This window comes from Desmodus rotundus, chromosome 7, assembly GCF_022682495.2.
Source record: "Desmodus rotundus isolate HL8 chromosome 7, HLdesRot8A.1, whole genome shotgun sequence".
Classification (NCBI taxonomy): domain Eukaryota; kingdom Metazoa; phylum Chordata; class Mammalia; order Chiroptera; family Phyllostomidae; genus Desmodus; species Desmodus rotundus.
In genome coordinates, this window is record NC_071393.1 from 54,404,106 (window position 1) to 54,429,166 (window position 25,061).

Consider the following 25,061-nt stretch of genomic DNA (forward strand, 5'->3'; position numbering starts at 1 on the left):
GAAATTAATTCTATCTTCAAGATTCCTATCTCAGAGAAATTCCCAAAATGGCACACAAATAGGCCTCTGCTAGAGAGATTACTGGGGCCATCCCAGTAAATACATTTACTACCCACAGATCCAGGGAAAGAGGAAGGAGGAAGGAGGAAGGAAGGAAGGAGGAAGGAAGGAAGGAAGGAATGAAGGAAGCAAGGAAGGAAGGAAATTATAATCTGATTTCAAAAGTAATCATAATCATCTTGATAAAATTTTTCTATCTAAAAAAGTATTTGGTATGTGAATTCTTCATAAAACACGAATATGAAATGTTCGTTCTAGCTATGAGTTTTCAGATAGCAAATGCTATACACACTTAACATCTTTAAAAGCTGGATTACATGTGGTTTACTCTCAGGTGTATGATTTATATATAAATTATCTAGAGTTTCGAATTAGTATGTACCTACTTAACAAAATTATTTCCTTAATCCTCATCATTCTGAAGTCCTTATTGTATGAAGGAAACAAGCAATAGTGCAACTAATGCTTTTTACATAAATAGCTTGTTTAAATGCTTCCCTGCTTTCTCTGGATATAAGCTATAGGTTAAAGGCTATGTTGTATCAAAAATTAAACTGCCCGGGTAATAATAATTAAATTTTGCAAATAAGAACTTCCCTCATCTTCAAATTTACTCAAGCCTGTGAGGAAAGTAAACACCTGTGTTGGGGTGGGGGTGCGGTGGTACATACATCTAACTCTGTTAGTTTTCCTTATGAATCAATGAGTAACATTTCATACTTCCTATGGAGCATTTCCTTTTCAGAGACAGAGATAATCACTTTGCTCAAACCAATACGCTGTTCGCAATTAATGTCATTGACGCTGCCAATTAATAGCAAACAAAGATTCCAAACACAGTAGACTGCGTGGACAGCAGGAGGGAAACCACGTGGGGTGCGTAGTTACTCTGGCACCTAACCACGCCATTCATGTGGGAAGGGCGGTGAGGCATATTTTGAATACAAACTCCCTTTTCCTTTGACTTTAGTTTCACTAACTTCAGACAGACGTGCTGGGCTGAGCTCCTTGCCTGGATATGCGCTTCACACCAGGAACTTTTTAGAAGACAGATCCCAGAACAGGGACTAACGGGGCACAGATGCTCCAACTGTTGGCACATTTTCCATCTCGCTGTTTAGTTGCCTATTTGAATTTGGGGGGTTTCCTCTTTATTTTTTCCTTTTTCTGTGGGGCTTGGGGGTGGGGTGGAGGAGCGGAGAGGAGGGCAAAGCAGGGGACCCACTAGTTGCCGAGGCTGAGGGCGCAGCCCGGGCGGCCCGGAGGCAGCGGCCGCGCGCCCCGCTCGGCGCCTCGGCCCGGCCTAGCGGCTCCGCGCGGAGACGGCTCCGCCGCGACTCAGCCGGGGCCTGGCGCGAGCTCGCGCTCCCCGCCCCCGGCCTCCTCCCCCGCCTCCCGCCCGCCCCGCTCGCCCGCCCGCCCTCCCCCTCCCCAGCCTCATTCCTTCCTCGAGAGCAGCTGCCAAGGGATCTGCGGCGGCCCCGGGGATCCCCCGGCCCCCACCCGCCCCGCTGCTCCCCGGCACGCAGCAGCCCCTTCTCTTTTTTGTTTGTTTTTCTTTTTCTGCTTTTCTTTTATTTTCTTTCTTTTTTTTTTCCTTTTCTTTCTTTTTCTTTTTGTCTTTTCCTTTTTTTTTTTTTTCCTGTCTGCGAGTCGAGCCGAGCCGAGCTGGTGCGACTGCTCGGAGAGCCTGGCGCCGCCACCGCCGGGCGGACAATGCGCGCAGGGACCGCGGGCGAGCGCTCCGCCGCCGGCCGGCAGCCCGGGTCCCGCGGGCTCGCGGCCCAGTAGGCGGGCTGCGGAGCGAGCCCCGCCACCCCGGCGGCGCAGGCGGCAGGTTCAATAAACAGAAAAGTGTTACCGTTCTCGCCTGGAAGGATCCTGCTGAAAGCTGGGCTTGGTGGGCGCCATCTTCCTGCTATTTTTTTTCCTCTCTTACTTTTTGCCTCTCTTCCCCCTCCCGGGTGGGGGTGTGGGGAGGGCGGGGGTGTGCGTGTGCGTGGGGTGGCGGGAGTGAGTGCGGGCGTGCGCGGCGCTGAGCGGCGCCCGTGGCCGTGGCCGAGGCCGTGGCGGCGGCGGCGGCGGCGGCCGTGCTGCGGAGACAGGGAGGCTACGGAAAAGTATCGCGGCCGGAGCCTCGCCGGCGGCCGGCCGTCCCCGCGCGCCGCCGGTGCCTCTCGCTGCAGGTCGCCGCCTCCTCCGCCGCCTGCGCCTTCTGCTCCCCCTGCTCGCCGGGCGCCGCCGCCGTCCATGCGCCGCAGAGCCCCCGCGGCCCGGGCCGCTCCGGCTCCCGAGACATGCCCAGCGTGGAGACGGCGACCGGCGGCGGCGGCGGAGGGGGAGGCGGCGGGGGAGGCTGCCGCGCGGCCCCGCGGGCAGCCCGGCCCAGGGCCCCGCCGCCTCCGGGCTCGCACCGCCGCGCGCCGCCACACCCCCCCAGACTCCCCTCTCCGCCGCCGCCCGGAGCTGGCCCGGCGGCAGGTGGGGCGCACACCCTTCCTGCGGGGGGCGGTCGGGGCCTAGGCCAGGAGGGGCGGGGAGGAGGAGGACACGCAGGGAATTCCCAGCTTGACCGCTGTGAAAGTATTTCTGGGCATTTTCCAGCTCCTTTGCTCCAAAGCGCTCGCTCGCACGCAAACACACACACCCCTTCTCTCCCCCCACCTTACCTCCCTCTTCTCCTTCCCTCCTTCCTCCCACTCCCTCCCTCCCTCTCTCTCTCTCTCTCTCTCTCTCTCCCTCCCTCCCTCCCTCCCTCTCTCTCTCCCCCTCTCGCTCTCTCCCCCCCTCTCTCTCTCGGGGACGGGGAAGCTCGGCTGCTGGCGCAACAACGCCACTCAGTTGCAGTTTTGAACACTTCCCTTCTATGGAGTATCACGGCCAGGGGGGAAGGCACAGAGGAACTGGGAGGCCACCGGAGCGGCTCGGGCAGGACAACGTCCAGGGCGCGCCTTCGGGGACAACAGAAATAAACGCTGGTGGGAGTGTGCTGGCCAAGCCGGTGGCCTCGGAGCCCTGCGGAAGGGCGCGGCAGCAGCACGGGCACTTTGTGATCCCGCCGCTCTCAGCCGCTGCATTTTCCAAGCCGGAGCATCTGCATTCCGCCCGCACGTATCTTTAGACCCCTGGGTTCGCATGTGAATCCCCAGAACTTGAAACGCAGTTACATACAAACGCCGCTCCCTCCTGGGCTCCTGGTACGCGGACCAGGGCTGGACCGGACTGTGGGCCTCTGGTTCTACGTAGTCCAGCTGCCTTCCCCATTATGCAGCCCAGCAAGGCCTCAAGAAAGCACCACTGGGTGCGGGACCAGCGCTGGAGTCCTGTTACCTGGGTAGAGACCCCTGGACAGAACGTTCTCTCCACTAAATCACTCTGCTGGGTGTGGGCAGCTTTAGGGGCAGAGACTGGATTAGTCCTGTGTCAACTAGGAAAGTGGAAAGGACTCCCATAGCACTCGAATGAATGATAGAGCCAGGAGGAAAACATCAGTCCTTCCTGAGGCTTTGCACTTTACTTTTAACTTAAGAAAAAATAGGCCTGAAAAGGGGTCCCACTCGTTCCTACCATTCCAGTGAAGTTGAGTTGGAAACTGAAATACGTGTTTTTCACAGCAGGGTGCTTAATCTGCACGATGATGTTTGAATTCTCTTTGGAGTATACTCTACAGGTAGGAGAAGATGAGAGTGATTGAAAAATGAACTCGAGAGTGTTGAGTCCAAGATACATGGGCTGGGAGGCAAGAAGGAAAGCTGCCAGTTGGACAACTCCAGGCCAGCCAGCCCAGGGCTTTTCTGCCCAAAGATGACAAATGAGCAGAGCTTGTATTCTCCAAACAGGTCGCCCTTTACATGAACTCCCACCCCAAACCACCACCACCATTACCACCACTCATGTCACTCCCTCATCAGACTCCCCAGAAGTTTTTAATGCAAAAAAAAAAATTGGTAAAATGATGTGTCACCATTCACTTCAGCCATCATATCCAGGTCGTGGTGGAAACTAAGTCCGCCCCTCATATCCCCTAAAGCCTAACATGTTGGTGGCCTATATCCCTGATGAAGTGCCAGAGGACAAGGGACTGAGCTCCTGACTCAGACCCTCCCTTAAACACCTGCCAATAATCTCGCCCCACGTGACTCACTCTCCTGTCTCCAAATTAACTGAAACTAAAGGTAGTAACAGGTGTCATCAAATCAGTGTAAAGAAACCAAAGGCTACATTTTTCACAGCTAACACCTTCTCTTCCGTCAATATGACAGAACATAACAAGAGAGGAAGGTAATAATACATCCCAAAAGCTAAATTTGAGATGATTATTTTTAAAGCTTTAGTCTTTAGAACTAGAAGTGGGATTATGTGACTTGACGAAGTGGCCCCAATTCAAAGGTGAACATGGAAGGCATCAGTGAGCTTTCAGTGTTGAGTGGGGGACTGTGGAGAGTCACCCCTGGCTACCCCTGACTTGCAGGAAAATTGGACCTGGGAATATCTTCATGCTGAAGGACACCAACACTCTGAGAACAAATCTATGGGCTGAATTCGTGACCTCTCTCAATGCCTGGAATTTCCTGAAATCACCCAAAATCCACCTGACTTTTCTGACCCTTTATCCCTCCTCCACAGTCCCTACTATTGTGACTATTGCCTGCACTGCCTAGTTATAGTGGCCACCAGAGTCTACTGTCATTTAAATGTTTTATAAGTGGCAAAGAACATACCTGAACTATGAAAAAAATCTAATTCTTTTCTAAGTCCTTTCTGTTTGAAAGATTCCCAGATCTTTTGTATTTAAGGTTCTTGTAATCACTGAAGTAAAACAAGACTGGAATAATTTAGAGAAAAAATCTCTGTGACAAGGAATAGCCTCTTTTTGAGTTATTTTCAAGACGCTTTTTAAAACTTCCGTCCGTACTCAGAGCATATAATGAAGTCTACAGAATATTTGCAACATTGGGCATCAACCTGGAAAACACTCAGTGTGTTATGCAAAATCTCCTCTGGTCGCTGGGCCATTGGTTAGAAGGCACAAAATATGGCAGTGATAGATTATGTTAACCTTTTCAGTTTAAACACTGTTGGTTCAAATCAAAGGTTCCCAAATCAATGAAGTTTGAAATACAAGGTAAAAATAGGAACTGTTGTTTGAATTATGCATTGTGTATATTTTAAGTCAAATGCCAGTGGCAAATTTCTCAGATGTTTAATCTTGTGCAATCTGGGAAACACAAATATTTAATTTCACATTTTCATGTTTTCCTTTTTTTCTACATCTTCTAAAGAAACTGAGCCCCTCAAATGGGGAGCTTACCTTTTATACCACATTGTTAGTTTTTCTCACCATATCTTTGTGGATTACATTTTCTATAAAATCTTGGAACATCACAAGTTGTCCTCAAGGAAAAACTTTAGGGTTCTAGGGCGTTGGTGGTGATAAATTTTTCTCTGTCTTTTTCCTAACTGAATCAAAGAACGTTGACTATTTCAACGTCACAAAGTCATGATTTTTTAAAATCTATAAAAATTTGGGAGAAATGCAAATAAATCACACTTTAAAACTTGCTTGTTTCTCACCACAGAGCCTAACTTTGTAAAATTTGCTTCCTACCTCGCATCTCTGAACGTTAGGTATTTGCATTATAATGCGTTTAAGATGAATACTTAGCAGCGCGAGGAGACTCGGATTTCATGCTGTATTTCCCTGTGGTAACAGGTGACACGATAACACTATTATGTAGAATTGCAAGTCTACAGCTACACGTGAAAATCGTTCCTATTCTGTTTGGAAACAAATGATCAATCAGCCTCCGGTGATCAATTGCCGCCTTGGCTGCCCGTCAGCCCCAGTCCGCACCCGGCAGAGGCACCGAAAGAATACCTCTGAAGGGGACGGGGATCCCAAACTTTGCAAAAGCACCTTGTGCGGTGTCTCAGACTTCGCTGCAACTCTTTGGCTGCGCGGGGATGAGGCTCTGGGTTTGGGGCGAGGCAGAGGGCAAAAGATGATTCCACTTTGCCAGCACATTGGAGTGCCTTTCAATCCGAACGGTGAATTATATTTTTCTTTCTCATCTGTAGGACGAGGGGCAAGCAAAGTGAGCCCTAAAGACGTGCATGTGGGTTGTAAGGCATAAAACAGGAGGCAAAGTGAGTCCCACCCCAGCACCCCGAGGAGGGGGCACTCTCCCTGCCCAGGTGGGACTACTCACCGCTGCTGGTAGGAGGTGATGCCCTGGACGTTCTGCGGGGTGCCGTTGGCCGCGGCGCTGGCCCTCCCCATGCCCGCGCCGGCCGGCACCCCCGCGGCCGCCCCGCCAGCCGCTGCGGCCGTCACCTGCACGCTGAAATCCGGAAAGATTCGGATCATCGCCGCGGCTTCGGCCCCTGGGCGCGGCGGCTGTGGGCTCGGGCTGGCGGGGGCTCGAGCTGGGGCTCCGGCGGCGGCGGCGGCAGCAGCAGCGCGAGCAGCGGCGGCGGCAGCAGCGGAGCCAGGCACCAGCCTGCAGTCCCATTAGTGAGCCGCGGCCACTGAGCGCGGCAGAGAGGAGCTTTGATGTGCGCGCGGCGGACTGGGGTGGGGGGACCGCGAGCGCGAGGAGGAGGTGCGGGGGTGGCGGGGTGCGGGGGACTTGCAAACTGCAAAACGTGTCAGGGTGGGGCCTTTTTTCCCTTTGGGGGGGGCGGCGGTGCTCCCCCCTCTTTCTAGGATGTTGCTCTCACTGGCTGCTCCGGCTGCGCGGCGCGAGCCCAGCTGAGGGAAGAAGGGGAGGGGGTGGCGGAGGAAGGATGCACCGGGAGGCTTGGCGAGGACTTGGCCGGTGCATGGGAATGACAGGCAGCGGAGAGTGCCTTTCTTTCCCGCCCCCTGGACACACACACACACACACACACACACACACACACACACACACACGCCGCGCACTTCCGACCCAAAGTGCAAGACAAGCGCTCTCTATCCCCTCTTTTCTCTAGAGGAATAACCACCACAATCTAGGCAGGCTGGAGCCTCCCGCGGCTTCCAGCAACCTGGATTCCAGCCCGCGTGTGCAGGAATGGGGGCGCAGAGCCTCCCCACCCCGCCGGGACCCTTCCCTGCCGGGCTTCTGCACACCAGGCAGCAGTGGGATTGCCAACTTCAAGTTGGACTACTGGAGAACTTGATGCTTATCGAGGAGAGATGGTGTACAAAGGAGCAGGGAGCGAAAAAGCCGCTTTTGTGCAATGGAGAGTTTGTTCCCTTTAGAAGGGACTCTCCTCGCTCCTGGTAGGCGGGCGGGTTGGTCTCGGACCAACTTGCGAGATGGAAACTGTAGGTCCAGCTAGAGGAACCGGGCTGCCCCCCCCCCCATGATGTATCTCTATACGCCCTTTTCGAAAGATAAGACGAATATATTCGCAGCCGCAACTGAAGAGAACTCTGCTAATTCCAACCACCGGGGAAACAAAAAGAGAAAACACGTGCGTTTATTTCCTCGCGTCTCCCAGTTACTTCTCCACATTGTTACATCAGTGTTTCCGTAGGGGGTGAGGAGGGATGCCCGTGGTGTGGGCGCGACTTTTTAATCACAACTTGCACTTTGGTTGACTAGGTGGGGTCGGTGAGAGTGGACGGTCCCCCCACCCCCTGCCCAGGACCCATGTTGTCCCACTTCTTCTTTCTTACGGGTCTCACGCCGGGACCGGAGTCGCCAGGCAGAGGGTGCAGTGCCTGAGGGACGCGGGCTCGGGCTCCACTCCTCTCGCGCGCCCGCACCCAGGGCCCGGTTTGCTGGCGCTGCTTCGGTTCCCCATCTCGTTCACCCTCCTCTCCCTGGCGCCGAGGCCCCGGCCGGCAGCCCCGGGACAAATTGGGCTCGCCCACCACGGAGGCGGCGGTCCTGCTGCCCCGGCCCTCCACCCCCAGCGCCTCTGCAGGCAGGCACCTGCTCAACCCTCTGAGACTGGGCGCAGCCGCCCGCTGGGCCGCGGAGGGGCAGGACGTGCTGGCCAGAAGTTGCCCAGGCCACTCGCGGCAGAGACCGGCAAGCCCAGCGTCCCCGCACCCGGTCTAGGGACCGGACGCCAGTGTCTGCCGCAGACCTGGGAGCCCCCTTCTGCCCTCGTGGCTCACGGGGAGACTCCGAACTGTACAAAGGCCCGTCCGCGCCCCGCGGCGTCCCGCGCCGGCCGAGGCCCGCTCTGTTCTCCCCTGACGGGAGTCAGTTTCCGGAGGAGCCGCCCGCAGCCGCGGGGAGACAGAGGGAGGGAGCCCCAGCTCAGGCTGGCCGGGTCCACGGCGCAGCTGCGTTTCCATTTTCCTCTCAAAGAAAATGCTTTGGACGGCAGATAATATCAGGAGATATGAAACTGCTTCGTCCCCCACATGTTGCACGTAAAAAGAATCGTAATGAGCATCTGCGGCATGTTCTAGGGATCCCACCAGTTAGACCTCCCCGGGCCCCTGCCTCCCTGCTTTCTGGGACCGGGTTATTTTCTAGCTTAAGGGCATTTCATTCGGAGATACTTGTTCACAGGCCAAACAAAGGTCGTTGAATGAGGGCGGGGGCTAGAGGGTTGGAGGGCCTGGGGAGGTGGAAGGCCGCCCTGTAAGGATCTGGCCGCAGATGTGAGTCCTCTTTCCACTCCGAGGACCACCGCAGCCAGGCTCTGCTGGTTAACTTACCTCTCTGCACTCTCCCCTCCGCACCTCTCATCCTCGGGGCCGGGTTTGAAGAGCTCTCAAATCTCTCTTGGCTCTGCGCAGGCTTTCCTGTTGAAAGGAAGGGGAGTCCATGCCAATTCTAGAGAGACCAGGAATGTTTCGGGGTTGGGGAAAGTTCTCCTCTGGCTGCACAGGACAAGGACAGCAGTACTGGCTGCCAAAGGAAGCCTAGTAAACAGGCTAAAGATAAACACAGATGCAGGCAGTGGCTTTCTATAAAATGGCATTTGTCAGAACTATTGACTCATTGTGGGGTGGTGCTGTGCCTGCCACCTGATATCTTGGTCAACCAGTTGATGGGGGCTTCCAGCGAGCGGCTCCTGATTCCATGTGTACTTGGACTCCAGTGGTGGACTGCAACATCCCAGCCTCGCTCCTGTTGACCCTGAGCCAGTCCCAATGTGCCAACTGATGTCAAAGCCAGAAAACCCTCTTTGGCCAAAGAGTAGAATTTTTAGAAAATTACTTTCCCTGTTAAAGTCCTTCTGAGCAATCAACAATGAGTTATATTTACAGATGATAATATCACCATTCTTCTTTAATTGTTTCAATGCCAGTTCTACGAATAGAAAAGACCAATGATTATATTTTATAAACTACTTATTTTATAGAATAGTTGATACATAAATATATAGTCCTGCTTCTCTTCCCTTTTGGAGGGCAAGATTTTCTTGGAAGCCCAGAGGGCAAAATTGTCCCAATTAAAAGAGTATGAGAGATCTGTTGTTAGACATTTAAAGCTAGATATGCTGAAGCTACTTCGATTATACTATATAACATTAAAACATATAACATAGAGTTAATGAGCACATTCAACTTCAAAGTTCCAAGTTTTCAACTACCCATGTGTAAGAGAATTGATATGGCCCCTGCCCTCCAGACACTTTCTTTTCTATGATGGAAGCGCACAGGATACTGGAAGAAGACTTGGACAGTAGGGTGCCTTAGAATGCGTGTGAGTCTGTTTCGGAAGTCTGTCCTTCCATATATAGTTTTGGAAGTTTGGTCTGAATGCATGAGAGACAAACTCCTTATTGGATCTGCTTATCTCCATGTTCATTAAAGACCTTAAGCAAAATATAAGTTAATTTGCTCATTAGTGATTCAGATTTCATTACTCCGCTCCTTCAGTTACAATCTTTACATGCTGGCAGCTGTTTTGAAATATTTTGAAAGTTGCTCTGGCACTCATCCAACCAAAAGGGCTGCAGTTAGCACTTAACTGTGTACTTTCTCATTTCATATTCTTCCCCCTCTGAAATCTACATATTAGTGTATGTAGAGATATAAAGATTTTTTGACGTTTTAACCCCGAATATGTATGATACTACACATCGATCGGGACTACAGTTGTAGCCCCTCCTTGTGTCAGTGTACAGCTGTGCCTTTTGCTCATAAGATAAAAATCTCTGTTCTCTGGAAATTCATTTCCATCCACTAAGATTTAAATGATTTGACTCTGAATTTTCACTATTGGCTCAGGAAGCTGCCAGGGACAGGTAGGAGAGAGAAGCTGCAAAACTTGATTGCACCTAATTTTTGCTTTGCTTTGGTCAGATACTTAAGAGGAAAATAAAATAATAGGCAGAGACCAGGATAAGTCAAAGCAAAGCCAAAGGAATAGACTGAAAATGCTATATATAATGAATAAGCTGAGAAATGTTTTACTCTGAAATGTTGAGTGTTTTATTGAAGTGATCATGCTGCACTGAGGGACTTTTTAGTAAAAAAAATTATACTAAAAATGTTTTTCCACTAAAAATATCCAATGTGACCATTAATAACAACCTGAGAGATGGGTCTTCATTGTAAGAAGGGCCATGAGCTAAAACTAAGGTCCCTCCGTACCCCGGCAATATTTCACACTGCACAAAGGAGTTAAATATTTAATTTGAACAACTTTCCTCTTTGCTCCTCAATCCAAACTGAATTCAAGCTCTTATCAATATGTCCTGTAGTTCATTCAAAGCAAAACTATCATGTCAGGGGAGAACAAAATAACAAACTTAGCAACATAGTCTTTCTTGATATTTGAGAATAGAAACTAAGGAATTAAGAGAAAATATCTATAAATCACCATTTATATATATGCCCATATATAATATATAGGAATAATACTGGTGATTTCTTCATATGAATCCAACCTATATCAAACACTGAATATCTCAAGCTATTATGCTAAACTAATTCTCAGATGACTATAAATATATACCTAGAAAGAGAAGAGGTTTAGTTAAAAGCAAGGAAAATCCTTCAGCTATTTTTCTAAGTCAGCAGCAGGCAGTAGGGGAGGAGAATTTTTTTTAATTGATGAGTGGGAAAGGGTCTCAAATCCATGGTTTTATTTTTAGTTAAAATATTCACACATCATGGCACATATTCCAAAATACGTGCAAATCAATAGAATCTAACCAAAGCTAATCTTAGACTTAAATGCAAAATAACTAAACACTCTCAACATATTCAAAATATTAATTTGTCTTTAAATACCAATCTTGAAATTGCTTTTGCTTATTTTTTCATGAGAGTGGATTTAATTTTAGAGTTGAATTATTTCTCATTTTTAGGAGACAATTTAAAATCTACTTGTCATTATAAAGGAGTCCAAAGTGTTGGTTCTAGTTTGCTTCTTCTGTCACCGTCGACACTCAGAATTTGCATGGAGTCACTAAGATGTGAGCAGGACTCATACCACAGATCCAGATGCCCATGCTATGGTTTGTTTCAGGGAAAATGACACCCAGTGCTAAGTGGAGCTTTTACTTCTGTTTGATTTGGTTCCTCCAGGTAAGGATACTTATGTAGCCAATGGACTTTATTCTTTACTGAGTTTTCTTATCAATTGTAAAATTATTAATTCAGGGATGGGTTGATTGAATGAATGACTAAAGGCTTTGAACCGATTTTTTTTTTCCAAAATGAAACCAACCATACTAGATGAGTTTTTACTTGAATTTTTTATCTTCCACAGAATAGGATATTTTATAAACCTAATCACACAGCAAATCAAACAAATGTTTTTATTATGTTACAGGCTGAGTTAACTATTCTGTTTTTATTTATCTATTATGTCTCTTCAGTGAAAGGAGTGATTCTCAAACTTTAATGTGCATCAGAATCACAAGAAGGACTAATTAAAACACAGATTTCTGGGCCTTACCTTTACGGGATCTTATTCAGTAGGTCTGAGGTGGCGCTGATAATTTGAATTTCCAACAAATTCCTAGGTCATTCTGGTACAATTGACCCAGGCACCATATCTGAGAGCCACCGAGCTGCCATGTCCATGATAGAGGGTGAGGCTGGGAGGGCTGGACTCCGGTCCTGACTCGGCGGCACACTGATTGAGTGGTCAAGGGCAAGTTATTTAGTTGTGGGTATTCTTCTTTGCTATTACATCAACACTCAATAAGAAGCAATTTCTTAAAAGTTAACTATAATGTGGACTCTGGCTAGTGCAGCTTGGGACTCAAACAGTGGCTCAAGTATTTTTCTTTTTTTCCTTGAGATACTTATAGATATGCAGCAGAAGTGATTTATGTGTACTTCCCATTTCATCACAAAGAAAATTTAAAAAATATGTGTTCAAGGGTCCAGATTTAATAAAGTTAACAATTTGCACTGTTTCATCAAGGACACTGAAGTGAAACTGACAGCTTGCCCCTGTGAATACGGCAGGGGCAGATACAATGGCTATTGGTACAGTTTGGTGCCACTGCCCTGGTTCAGGCTAAAGATCAAGTGGTTTTACTCACCATTACTTTTACACCATGAGCTCAACCATCCACAGTGAAAAAGGCAAATCATGTCTTAGTCTTATTATAAAATAGTTTTGACCTCATGAACATCTTGGAAAGGTCATCAGCTCACACTTTGAGAACTTGCACTTTGCAATTAGGTATTGCCTGCTATAAAATCATGAATTATTATGAATGGTCTACTTAGGATTTTAATTTCATGAGAACACAGGAAAAGGTACTTTCTTTTCTTATACTGTAAACCAGAAAGTGGTTATGGTTTTGAGCAGAAAAAAAAACTGTAAATATTTAATGTTGACGCTGGGGCCAGGAACTTAATTTTCTTTCTTCTCACCAAGAAAGTGATGGGAACACAAGAAATCAGAGTGATACTCCAGAAGGACAGGAAGATAAGACACATGAGGAGCCAGGTGAAGTTCCATAGCAGAAAGAAGTTTCTGTTATTCAGAGCCCGAAGAAGGCACTCTGAAGGTGCTGGGCCTCCCTGGCTTAAGACATAATTTAGCAGAACAAGATGACCATCTTCTAGGAATTCAGATGAAAAAATTTTCCACTGGGGGCCTGTTGGAATCAATGTCCTTTAAGTTCACAATTTGTATGGACATAATCTTTAATCATATTATACCATCAGCAAAACATTTTAACACTGTTTTCAAAGAAGTGTTGTACAACCTTTCTAACACGGTTTACCACACATATTTTATTATTTATCATTATCCTCAGGTTGGAGGATTTCAGAGTCTTGTTCAAAACGGAAATAAAAACTGAGTTGTGTAAGGCATCTTCACTTTCTCCAAACCCAGAATCCAAAAGAAAAAGGGAAAGAGCTATAATTTAGGTATTTCCAGTCATTAATTTTATTTAAGTACCCTGGACAGCTGCTCAACATGCGAACCAAATAAGAGTAACTTAACATTTTGAAGTTTAGTATTATTGGTTATTAGTGATTCATAATTAAAAGCATATCTCAAAGAGATGATACGCTACTGAAGAATTAATCATTTAATATAAAATTTAAACTTATCTTGTCCAGGAATTCTACCCCAACTCTCAGACACATTTTCATGAAATTTCTAGAAGCAGCAGATTCTTGGCTGACTTATTTACAGAGACAAGTCTGCAGTGTTTGTATCTCAAGGGAATAAAGAAAGTGCATGCATCAAAGAAGTGTTATCTGTGTACCTCTCCACAAAACTAAGACACTAACATGATGTTAGATTTCACTTATGTTGATTGAGAAATGATTCCTCTCAAAAAGTGATCTGCATGATTGTAGCCAAAGAAAATGATAAACTTGATTCACTGAGAATTATAACATCATATGTGAGGAAAAGCAGCTAAACTGTTCAAATTTCAAAGTTTTGTCAATTGTATTTTGTAAAATGATACAAAATAGTTCCACTTAGAAATCCCCTTGTTGCCAAAAATCTTAGCTTATGATGATTTCCTCCTTTTTAACTTTTTCTAAAAGGAAATATTGAACATTATAGAAATAAAATGCACTGTATATGAAGTCACCTCAGCTTTGTATAGCAAAAACCCAAATTAATAATTGCGTATATAAATAGACATTTATTTCTCTCTCATGTAAATGTTTCAAAGTAGATGGTCCAAGATAGAGATACTCCATGTTATTTTGCATAGACCTGGGCTTCTTCTGCCTTATTGCTCCACCATGCCAAGAGTGTTGAACTAACACAGTCCAAGACGATCAGCTGCCACTTTACATTGTAGGCAGCAGGATAAGAGTTCTAGGAGCGAGAAGGGCATGGGCAATCCCCTTGATAATATGTTTGGGGAGTGGCACATACTTCCCTTACATCTCATCTAGCAAAATTTAGTTACTTGGGCATGAATGGAGCTGCAAGATACTCTGGGTAATGAAGCCCAAAGAGTTGTGTGGCCAGATAAAAATCAGGAGTTCTATGATTGTAGAAAAAGGGGACAGTTCAATTCAAAATCTACTTGAAATTAAGAGACAAAAATAAATCCACTTAATCTGAAACTAAAATATTAGAAGAAACTCTTCTCTGAAGTTAATGAGGATTAGTTTCCAACAGTATTTGTTTGAAATATAATAACCACATTCTGAAGTATGCACCAATGAAGATGACAAAGATGCATTTCTGATTGCCATTGAAGACAAAAGGAAAGGGATGTAGGAGTAAAATATGATTATATTTTTCCTTGTGTTAAGAGGAAGAAGATGACAAATTTTTAAGAATTCCAGTATAAGAAATTTTGTATCAGAAGGTATAATATTCATTTGATTTATGACAGAAGAGTTAAACCCAAGCAAGCACACAGATATTATTTATTCATCAGTAATGTGGTCAACTACTGTTCCTTTGGTCAATATTCGGAAAAGAGGGAGGGGTGTCAAGGATTAAGACAATTCCATCACTACGTTTATACTTTGTAGGACACAGAATGAACATGGAAGCCAGGAAGCCTGGATCACACCTTGCGCTGAGGGGATGACAGCAGGCGTTCCCAGTTTGAGAATGAAGAGAACGTCCTGTTGCTGATCTCGGATGTCTTGGCACTTACCATCTGGTTCTGCACAAAGACAACACACACCCAGAAAATAACTCGCTCCCTCCAACCATTCTCCACCAAAGACTCTCAACCTACAAGTTGGGCTGATTTTAAACTCTTATCTAAACTCCAGGTTTCTTTTCAAGCACATTTCAATATTACACACACTGTTGTTACCATTTGAAAGTTAGAGAGAGACTCAGATATTCTAGTTTAGAAAGGGCCGGGTCTGCAGTGTATGTTAGGCATCCAGAAAGGGGAAACTTGAGTTAGAGCCCCGAGATTTTAACCTGGCTGGGGACTTGAGGTAAACAAACCTTTTAGGGAAGTCTTCCCTTTATTTATTTCCTTCCATAAATTTATTTTAAAAAATACTCCTTGAACAACACTATATGCCAAGTGTTTTTTTAAGCCACGGGGCTCTAGCAGCACACAAAACAAAGCTGCTGCTCACATGGAGTTGTTGTCATAGAAAAGAGGAGACAGCATCAAACAAATATCTATATAAATCAGAAAACACAACTTCATAAGGTTGTTACGGGGTGAAATAAGGCAAACAATAAAGTATTACGCCTCGTGTCTGGGGTGCAAACATACCTCTAGGTCAGGGGTGTTAAACTCATTTTCACTGGGGGCCACCTCAGCCTTGTGGTTGCCTTCAAAGGGCCAAATGTAATTTTAGGATTGTATAAATGTAACTACTCCTTAACAGTTAAGCGAGAGATCAGTGCTGCCGCCGGGTAGAAACAAGGTGCCGGGCTGGATAAAACAAGGTGGAGGGACGGATTCGGCCCGCGGGCCTTGTGTTTGCCCCCTGTGCTGTAGGTGGAACCTATTACGGATGTTGTCACATGGATCTGGGAATAGTACAAGTCAAAAAATTCAAGTTGACAATAGTAGTCTAAAGTAACATGCCTCATCTGCATTGAAGGTGTTATTCCCACTTTCTAATTCTTATTTTGTAAAAAAAAAAAAATTCCCCATTTACTTCAATATCTAATGGAAAATAATAGCACATTAAAATAATTTGTACCTCTTTGCCTTATTTCCCTGATTTTTCAGAGTAGAACATATTTTTTAAAAAATACCCACAAAGAATATTTGGAATTAACATGGGTAAAGCAATGAAAATATAAACAATATTTCTTGTTAATCGGCTGCGAGTCAGGCGCTATATGCACGCGCTCTTTCACCCTTCACAGCAACCGCGCGAAGTACACGTTACTAGTCCCGCCTTTCCAGACGGAAAACCTTTAGAAATTTCACAGACTCCAGTAAATATTTGGGACAACTAAAGAAAAATAAAGACAACTAAAACAGCTTACATTTTTAGTTGCCAGTTACTGTTTTACAAATAATTGTTCACATGTACTTTCCCTGCAAGAAACACAGGAATGTAATGCCATCAATCAGCTTGAGAAAATAAATGACAGCTTTTATATCTTAATAATTACTTGTCCTAAAACACATCTAGCTTTTCTACTTTTCCTATTAAGTTCATTAAGTTATGATATAAATGCTCATGACACTCTAGTTTAATTAGGAATACTCACAGAAATTTTTGATTAAAAAAAAATGTTTTCTGTTGGGGAAATGATAGCAATGGTGTGGACGGATGGAGCTCAAGGTGCAGGGCCCACCAGACCCTCACCATTGTCAACCCAGGAACTTGATAGACTTGCAGATGCTCCACCCCCTGCCCACTGAATAAACAGCTCTGAGAGCGGAACCCAGAACCCAAATTTCAGCGTGTCCCCCAGGTGATTCTGACGCACAGTGAAGTTGGCGGGTGGGCGGGCATGAATCATTACTGGTATCCAAGAAACAATGTTACAGATAATGATAATACTATCTTTTTCTGAGGCAAGCGTCTCTCCTGATTAGCCTAAACAAATTTGTGTCATTGGTTTCTTCCATGGAAAAAAAACCAAAACCAAGATATTTTTTTAAGACTCAAAATTTCAAAACATTTTCAAATATTATGAATTTGGGTGCTGCACAGATAGTAAAACCAGAGCAAGTATTTCAAAGGCAACCGGAGTCCGATTCCCTAGTTCTTCTGCTTCTAAAAAGAGTAGAGAATATATTGCAAAGACTCAAGATCCTGAAAGTACAGAAGAGAAAACCAAAAGAAAGAGTGGACACAAATGTGATTTAGAGGCTAACTTTGCTACCTGGAGGGCCAGAAAGCAGGTCCTGTTCCATATGCAGGAGGCCGGGAATGGGATTGGTTTGTTAAAGCTGTCACTGAGATTAGAGCTTCCTGAAGCTCCTGACCTAACACCAAGTCAATTTTTTGCTAAACTCTTTCTCATTTTAAATGGGAAAAAGATTAGACTGTTGAGTGCTTGGGGGAAAATATAAAATTGGCTGGTAGGCAAGCTTTCTTTTTTAAAAGAAAAATTCTCTCAGCCTTCTGAACTTCCAGATGGCTTAATAAAACTTAAGGAAAAGACTAAAGCCAGTTGGAAAAAACTAAGAGTGTAGGAAAAGGAAATAAGGTCCCTCTCTTAAAATCAGTGTTCCTTTCATATCGGTGACAGAAAATATCTTCCAGGTTCTGACAGAGGTACTGTTGGAACAGAGGAAGAGACTAACAAATAATTCGAAATAATATTTGGAGACTTTAACTTCAGAATAATACGGGAAACACTTATATCAACGATATGATACAAGATGCAAAAGTATGCTTCCCATTCTGTCATGAGAGCAACCGTATCTCTCACGGGGGCACCCGTTTGTGGTTCGGATGTCCCTCTCACTGTTTGATCAGACGCTCCTTTGACAGAGACCTGTCAGAAGCTAAAACAAGAAGGGAGCAAGGAAGACTAAATTTTATTTTTATAAGTATTTCATGTTTTATTTTCAGGAAAGACAGGACTCCTGAAGGTTACATTGTCACCTCTGTCTGTTCGCCACAGGGCTGTGGCTTGCCCTGCGGTTCAGAGACAGGAGGCGACCGTGGGAGTCAGCGCAGCAAAACTCCTGGTGTCGCTGGTTTACTTGAATGGGGCACTGGTGAGCCATTTCCACACACCACACTGGAGGAAAGTCCAAGTGCTCTGGAAGCGGGTGGGCCGTGTGAACTTGAGCCCAAGTCAGAATTTTATCAAGTAATTTAGTTATTGTGACCGGGAATTAAATGCTCAGGTGAAGGTAGAAGTGCAAGAAGTTTAGGGGTGGGCATGGGATGGTGAAAGGTTGTAATACCTACGAAAGATAAAGAGAGAGAAAGCAGGATTGGTCAAGGAAAGCCTTTAGACCAGGAAATACGTCTGAGATTTGCAAAAGGAAAGTGAGAGGAAGCCAAATCAGGCAGGAAGCATCTCAGACAGCGAAATACTAGGGATAGATTGGACACTAGAGGAATTCCACACTGGGTAGTAGTATTTGGGCCCTGGTGGTTGCACTCTGCTCAGTCATTTCTATTAAAGATTCTGTTCATTTATTTTTAGAGACAGGGAAGGGAGAAAGAGAGGGAGGGAAACATTGATGTCAGAGAGAACCACGGATCAGTTGCCTCTCATATGCACCCCTGACCTAGATGAACCTGCAATCCAGACATGTGCCCTGACCAGGAATTGAACCAGCAACCTTTCACTTTGCAGGACTATAACCAACCAACGGAGCCACGCCAGTCAGGGCTGCTCAGCCATTTTTGGAGGACCACCAGGGAAGAGGGTGGTTCAGAAATTGTGACATGCTCTGAAGGCACTGCCACTTGCAGCTGTCAGCTGTCCACCTTCCTCATAGCTGATGGCAAGCTCTTTTCCTGAAGCGAGATCTGTGTAGTCCTCCAGGATTCCAGTGGGTCTTTCTTCCTAAAACAAACTACATCCTCCTTGCAACTGGTATTTATTGTTGCCCTTCTCTCCTTTCCACTCTAACTTGCCCCTGCCCTCAGTCCTCACCTCTACTGGTCTTGATGGTTTGTCAAAACTGTCTATTTCTCCGCTGCAGATGGCTTGGACTTTTTTCAGAACTTGAGGGCGCCTGCATTGAGATTCTCCAACTGGGGCTTGCCCCCAACTCCACCATATCTCGCCCACCACTGACATCTTCAGAATCATAGAGCCTGCCTGATCACATGGTCCAAGCAGTAGGGCTACTTGGCAAATGCAGCCTGCACCTGCTGCCCCCTGGTATTTGGGCCAAAGCAGTATTTCTAAGTATGAATGTGTTGCCTCTGGAATTCACAGAAACTTACCCAGTAAGCTTTGTGCTTCCTTCTTTGTTGCAGAGTGAACAAGTTGCAGCAATTTGTTTTTTTGTTTTACTTTGGAGACAATAGCACAGCATGTCTGTGATTATTGGGCCCCTAAAAGTTTACTTATGTGACAGGGCCCTGAATCTTCACATGGTTTATTTCCCACCCTCTGGTATATGTGTCTTAACAAGGCTTTCAGTATGCTAGCCACTTCCTACTCCACCTTCCTGAGCTGCACAGTTTCATCAACGAATAATGTGGTATCTGAAGGGTATCGGATGGTCCAGATCTCTATGGATTATACTGTGATAGAATTTACATGGCTTTGGGGCAAAACTGTGAATGTACATTGTCTTGCACACCATGTGGGTGTAAACTGTTTCTGTTTACCTTTCTTGATTAAGATAGAAAACAATGAACACATTTGCCAAATAAAAGGCTGCATATCATGTCCTGAGGCTCTTGTCAAGGTGAAATCCTATACTCCAAGAGAGTACCCATAAGTCAACAAATCTTCTTTATCCAATCTTATGTTCTGGCCTCCTTTGTCAAGCACCCTGAAAATCTAATCCCAGAGGTACTTCCCCAGCTTCTGCTGGATGTGCTGGCTAATTTTTGCAGTAAACTTAGGATTTGATGGCTTTCTCTGTTACCAAGCTCAGCACACATCTGTAGCTGGGCTATGCGGAGACTTGATCCTAGTTATCAACATGGTTTAAGGAGATTTGAGGGGAAGGCCCCATTGCCTCGCTGGGAGGAAGCCCTTGCAGCATATTCCCACCTAGGAAGAGTTCTAGCTCTTACCTGGGATGAACAGTCCCCCTGCATTGGCTCTGATTGTTCAAAGGAGTCCAGGGAGCTGAATCTCGAGGGAAGTCTACGCTGATGCCTCCATTCCATATGTTAAGCTTCCTAATTTTCCAGCTGGCTCCCTGATCCCTAGACCCGCTTCTGCTGAGCATTCATTCAGTCACATGAAGCTCAGTGATTCTAAGTCGGGAGTTTGGTCTTTGGCTTTTCTGCTTTCTCGCTGCAGAAGATAAAGACTGCTTTTTAAGCTGTCAAAGAGGTCCCCTAGACTTCGCAGTTTTCAGTTTGTTAATTGCCCTTAGTTTTTTCATTATTCTCTAGTGTTTCAGTTTAATAACAAAAACACAAAAGTGCATGATCCTTCTATGTAGTATTCCCCACCCATCTCCTCCTACTCAGCACTTTTCAAAGTCCCAAATTATTGCAGCAATCACGGTGTTCCCCTCCTCTGCCACACTGCCCTCAGTAAAGGGGAAGGAAGCAGGACTGGACCAGGAAATCTTTCCGACAAGATGCAGACCTGAAAGAGTGAAAGGAAAGGGGGAAGAAGCAAGTTGGGAGAGCCGTAGGCTGCCTTACACATCTAAAACTGTGTTGGCCAACCTAATGGGAAGCTCCCAGTCAAAAATTGCCCAACAGGAAGTAAGTACAGCATTGGGCAGAAATGGCCAGGCCCTAAATTCCTGCTGTACTCAGTCATTGGCAAAGGATGGCCAAGGAAAAGCCTGGCCTGGGCTCAATCGTTATGATGGATCCTGAAGTCACTGCAGCTGAAGGCTGCTGCAATATCTGTTTCTCCTCATCTCAAGCAATGATAGTTTTGACTGGAGAGATGTCGTGAATAAATACAGCTCTTGCTATCCAAGGAGCTGGCAATGTAGAAAGGTGAAAAGACATGTACATTACAAAGAGGTCATCCCAATTGCATAGTTTCAGGGGATATATGTTGTTTTTGTCTATTCAGCTTCCATTTCCCTTATTGTGCAAACTCCAACTCAGTTTTCCCTTGGGGAACCACCTCTCTCTGTTACAGTAGAAATGCCTCACCTCGCTCATGCCCATCAGCACCGGGAGAGGGCATGACTCAGACCTGGCCGCTCAGGACTTTTGTTGGAAATATGCACCCCCGCAGCCCTGCCCCACTGGTGTTGCTTGTAAAGATGGCAAGTCTGGAGCTACCAGTGGATAATACCACATGAAGAGAGCCTGCCAAAGAGTGAAGCCAAGTTAGAGGAAAGCAGTGCTGAGAAAAATACCTTTAGAAACTGGATTGTGATGATACCTTTGGAGCTCTTGGATCCCCCCGACTTTGACACCTAGATCTATTCCTAAAGTATCCCTTTGTTTTCAGGCTGTTTGAGGTAGATTTAGTCACTGTCAACAAGAAGAGCCTTAATACAAAAATGGTAGAGAAAGGACTGAGTCTGGAACAGTGGTATGTTATCAGGCATAATCCCCTTTAATATGGGCCTAAGAATTAGAAAAGACCTCACACATCATCCAGTGCCAATCCAATGCCTTTAAAAGAGAGTCAGCAAAAGTTGAGTGACTCATCTAAGGTCACAGAGCCACTTACTGGGAAATCACATTTTGTTTCTAAGTCTTTGGTTTAATTAATTATTAAGTTTTACAGAGTTGGGAAGGGAGGGAGACAGAGAGGGAGAGAAACATTGATATGTGAGAAACATATCGATAAGTTTTCTCTCACACGCCCCCAACTGGGGACCTGGCCCACAACCCAGGCATGTGCCCTGACCTGGAATCCAACTGGTGACTCTTCAGTTTGCGGGACACGGCCCAACCCACTGAGCCACCCCCGTTGGGGCTCTAAGTCTTCAGTTTCAGGCCACCGTTATTTTCACTGTAATACCCCAATGTCCCTCGAGAGAAGGGAGATTACACAATTTAATTCGTGGGACTCCCAGAAACAGAAAAAAATTAATTTATAAACAATAGCAGTCAGCTAATGCTAATTTAGAATTTAATGCCATTAATCCTGGATAATGTGGCTATTGAGAGTAGTTACTAATGTGGGCTTCATACAATAATTTAGTGTTACTTAAGTGAAAACAAAATCAAAATATGCACTTTTGAACACTGTGAAAAATGTTTAATCCTTTTAATTTTTCCTTTTGTGAGGTGCCCCAAAATGTTCCTTTTCTTTGTTCTTCACACTTCTATTCTTTAGAAATTATTTGTAAAATTTGGAATGTTGTAAGAGGAAAAGTGTTTTGGAAAATTTAAATGAACTTTTTCTAGTTCATTGTTATTTATCTAATTATTGCAAAGAATTCAAGATCCTTCTGTCTTGCGTAAGCTCGGCCTTGTTTCTACAATGTGCCCTCATAGCGGCATATTTAAAATCAGCATTCTTAGGTTTTAACAGTTAAATTAAAAGCTAAATTTTTGAGTGACGACTGTGTCCACAAAAATACCTTAAGGAAAAGGTGAAGCATTTACACATTTGTGAGTAATTGATGCTTTTATGATTTTGAATTTTTTAGAGAAGTACTTAAAAACCATCCGGGGCTTATGTTTCAGAGAAGATTTATTTGTGGGTTTTCTGTTTGTTTAACTTAGGCATTCAATATTTCTAATTTTAAAATGTATTTGGATTTTTTTCATATGCCAGATTTGGGGGTATTTTCCAGATTTTTCTAAAAGCAACCTTAGCTTAGCGGATCCCTTTTACACACTGCAAAATGGACACAGAGAGGTGCAGAACAAAATTGAAGAGGGCAACTCTCTGGGCATCTATTTTTTAAGATAAATTAGATTTCAGGATATTCATCTACAATAGGCAATTTAAAGTTTCAAGGAGTTTCACATAAATCTTTAGAGTTTTTTGATATCATAATTGCAAATAGATGACAAAGTTTATACACAAATGCCATTATTGCAAATACCTAGTTACAAAAATATATTGATGACAAGAAAAGCAAAGGAAAAAATGAGTATTTTAATAACAAAAATTAAAATAGTATCTTGGTATTTTATTATTAAGAAGAGCTGGGATTTTGCCTCTTCAAAGTTAACAAATTCATTTACACATCTGAGAAGTAACCATTGAGCATCTATGTTCATTCAGCACAAGAGAGAGGGCAATGGGTGGATCCACCCCCAATGCTTGAGGAGCTTAAAGAAGCAGAGAAGGCAGGTGCGTAAACAAATGACTGGGGTGCCACGGGAGAAATGCCGCAGTAAACTTCACGATGACTGATGTGAAAGTGGAGAGGAGATGATGAAGATGACCTGGGCCAATGGATGGGATGGGAGGGCAAGGCTTCGTAGGTGGGCAAATCAGTAGGATATTAACACGTGTAGATGAATGGAGGGTAGTTAGAGAGCAGGCAGGGTCCGCGGTGGGACATGGAGGTGAAGCAGCAAAGCAAAATGACCAACTCAGATGTGCAAGGCAGGCACGTGTCAGGTTATAAAGACTTTGCAAGACAAGCCATGGATTTTGGATTTCGTCTTATTGTCCATTGATAGTCATCAAAGGTATTTTGATTTTATTTTGGCAAGATTATGGCATGGTCATGTCAGAAAAGAGAAAGATAAAATCTTGAAGAGTAGCAGAGGATAGAATAGTGGGACAGAGACTAGAGCTATAGGCCCTTTTAGAAAACTACTCCAGTAGAAGGTGGCATGGTGATGATTAACGATGGAAGGATGTGTGGAGGGAAGCAGCGAAGAAGACACAAATTCAGGCGATTTTAACGAAGATCAGAAACAGGAAGAGGAACAGGTTTACAAGTAAGATTAGGGTACAGAGTTGGTGGAGTGGAGAGGAGAGATGTGCTGGGTTCGAGACACGTAAAGTTGAGGTGCCTGTGGGATCCAGGCGCAGCTGGATCTGCCCAGCAGATGGCAGCGAAGTGAGCAGTAGAATGAGGGCAGCAGCGGCCGCGGAGGCTTCCTGAGGCCGGGCGGTGGTGGCACAGAGGGCGGACAGGCCTTTGAGGACCACTCAAGTCTGTGTCAGCTATAAGCCACAGAAAGTTGCACTTTTTATCATAACTGCCTCCTGGGTAGCTATAAACACGTAACAAAACATTTTTTTTCTTAGATACCTGTCATCAAAGAATAGATGCCCAGACAAAGCAGGTGACTTGACTCAGCCGCACGGCTGGTAGGTGGTAGAACCCAGAACCGAATCCAGAAGTCTAGGCCAGTGTTTCCACCAGACAAAACCCAAAGAAATGTCATCTAATGCCCTGTGTGATTATCTCAGCCAATCCTCTGGCTCACCTTCTTCATCTGTGAGAAACTTTTGGATGGCATGACTTCAAAATTACCCTCTGACTCTAAAATTCTGTTGTTATACGCCTCACTAATGAGAACACCTACCATTTCCAACGCTGGTTCACCACAGCCAGCCCCAGTTCATCTGAGTAAATCACGGACCCCCTAAAGCCCAGCATCCTCGCCAGAACAAACTGTTGCGAGGATCCCCCGATTGCGGCGGCGCGCTTCCACACCCTCGCAGCGGTCATTAGGAAAATGCCGACTGGAGCAGTGGGATGCTGCTGTGTGTTCTCTAGGACGGCGAAAATGAAAAGGACAGAAAGGACCCAGTGCCGAAGCCATGTGGGACAGAGACGGATGCAGCCACGCTGGAAACTGGCGCTGTCCAGCACCCCCGAACAGCAAGCGTGCCTGCGGCCCACATCCCCTCCTTAGGGAAGCAGCCAGCAGAAACATTTGCGCCTGTGAACCCGAAGCCACGCACGAGGATGTTCACACAACGCCACTCTATGAATCCCGAACTAGAAAATTGCCTGGAACATATTAACAGCAGAATGGGTAAATAAATCAAGGCCACCTAGTCAGGTTAGCTCAGTTGGGAAGAGCATGGTCCTGATACACCAAGGTTGCAGGTTTGATACCCAGTCAGGGCACATATAAGAATCAACCAATGAATGCGTGAATAAGTGGGACAACAAATCAATCTCTCTCTCTCTCTCTTTCTCCCTCTTTCTAAAAT

The 25,061-nt window shown here is 45.5% G+C and overlaps 1 protein-coding gene across 3 annotated transcripts in view; it reads right to left on the reverse strand.

Annotated features, from left to right (window-relative positions):
- NPAS3 (neuronal PAS domain protein 3) overlaps positions 1-2,394 on the reverse strand; it is an 850,571-nt gene extending 848,177 nt beyond the window's left edge. For all 3 annotated transcript variants that reach the window (XM_053928867.2, XM_053928868.2, XM_053928866.2), the window contains exon 1: positions 1,922-2,394. In XM_053928867.2, coding sequence (XP_053784842.1) covers positions 1,922-1,971 — 50 coding nt within the window. In that variant the 5' untranslated portion in view covers positions 1,972-2,394. The remainder of the gene's footprint in view (positions 1-1,921) is intronic.
- Positions 2,395-25,061: the final 22,667 nt, after the last annotated feature.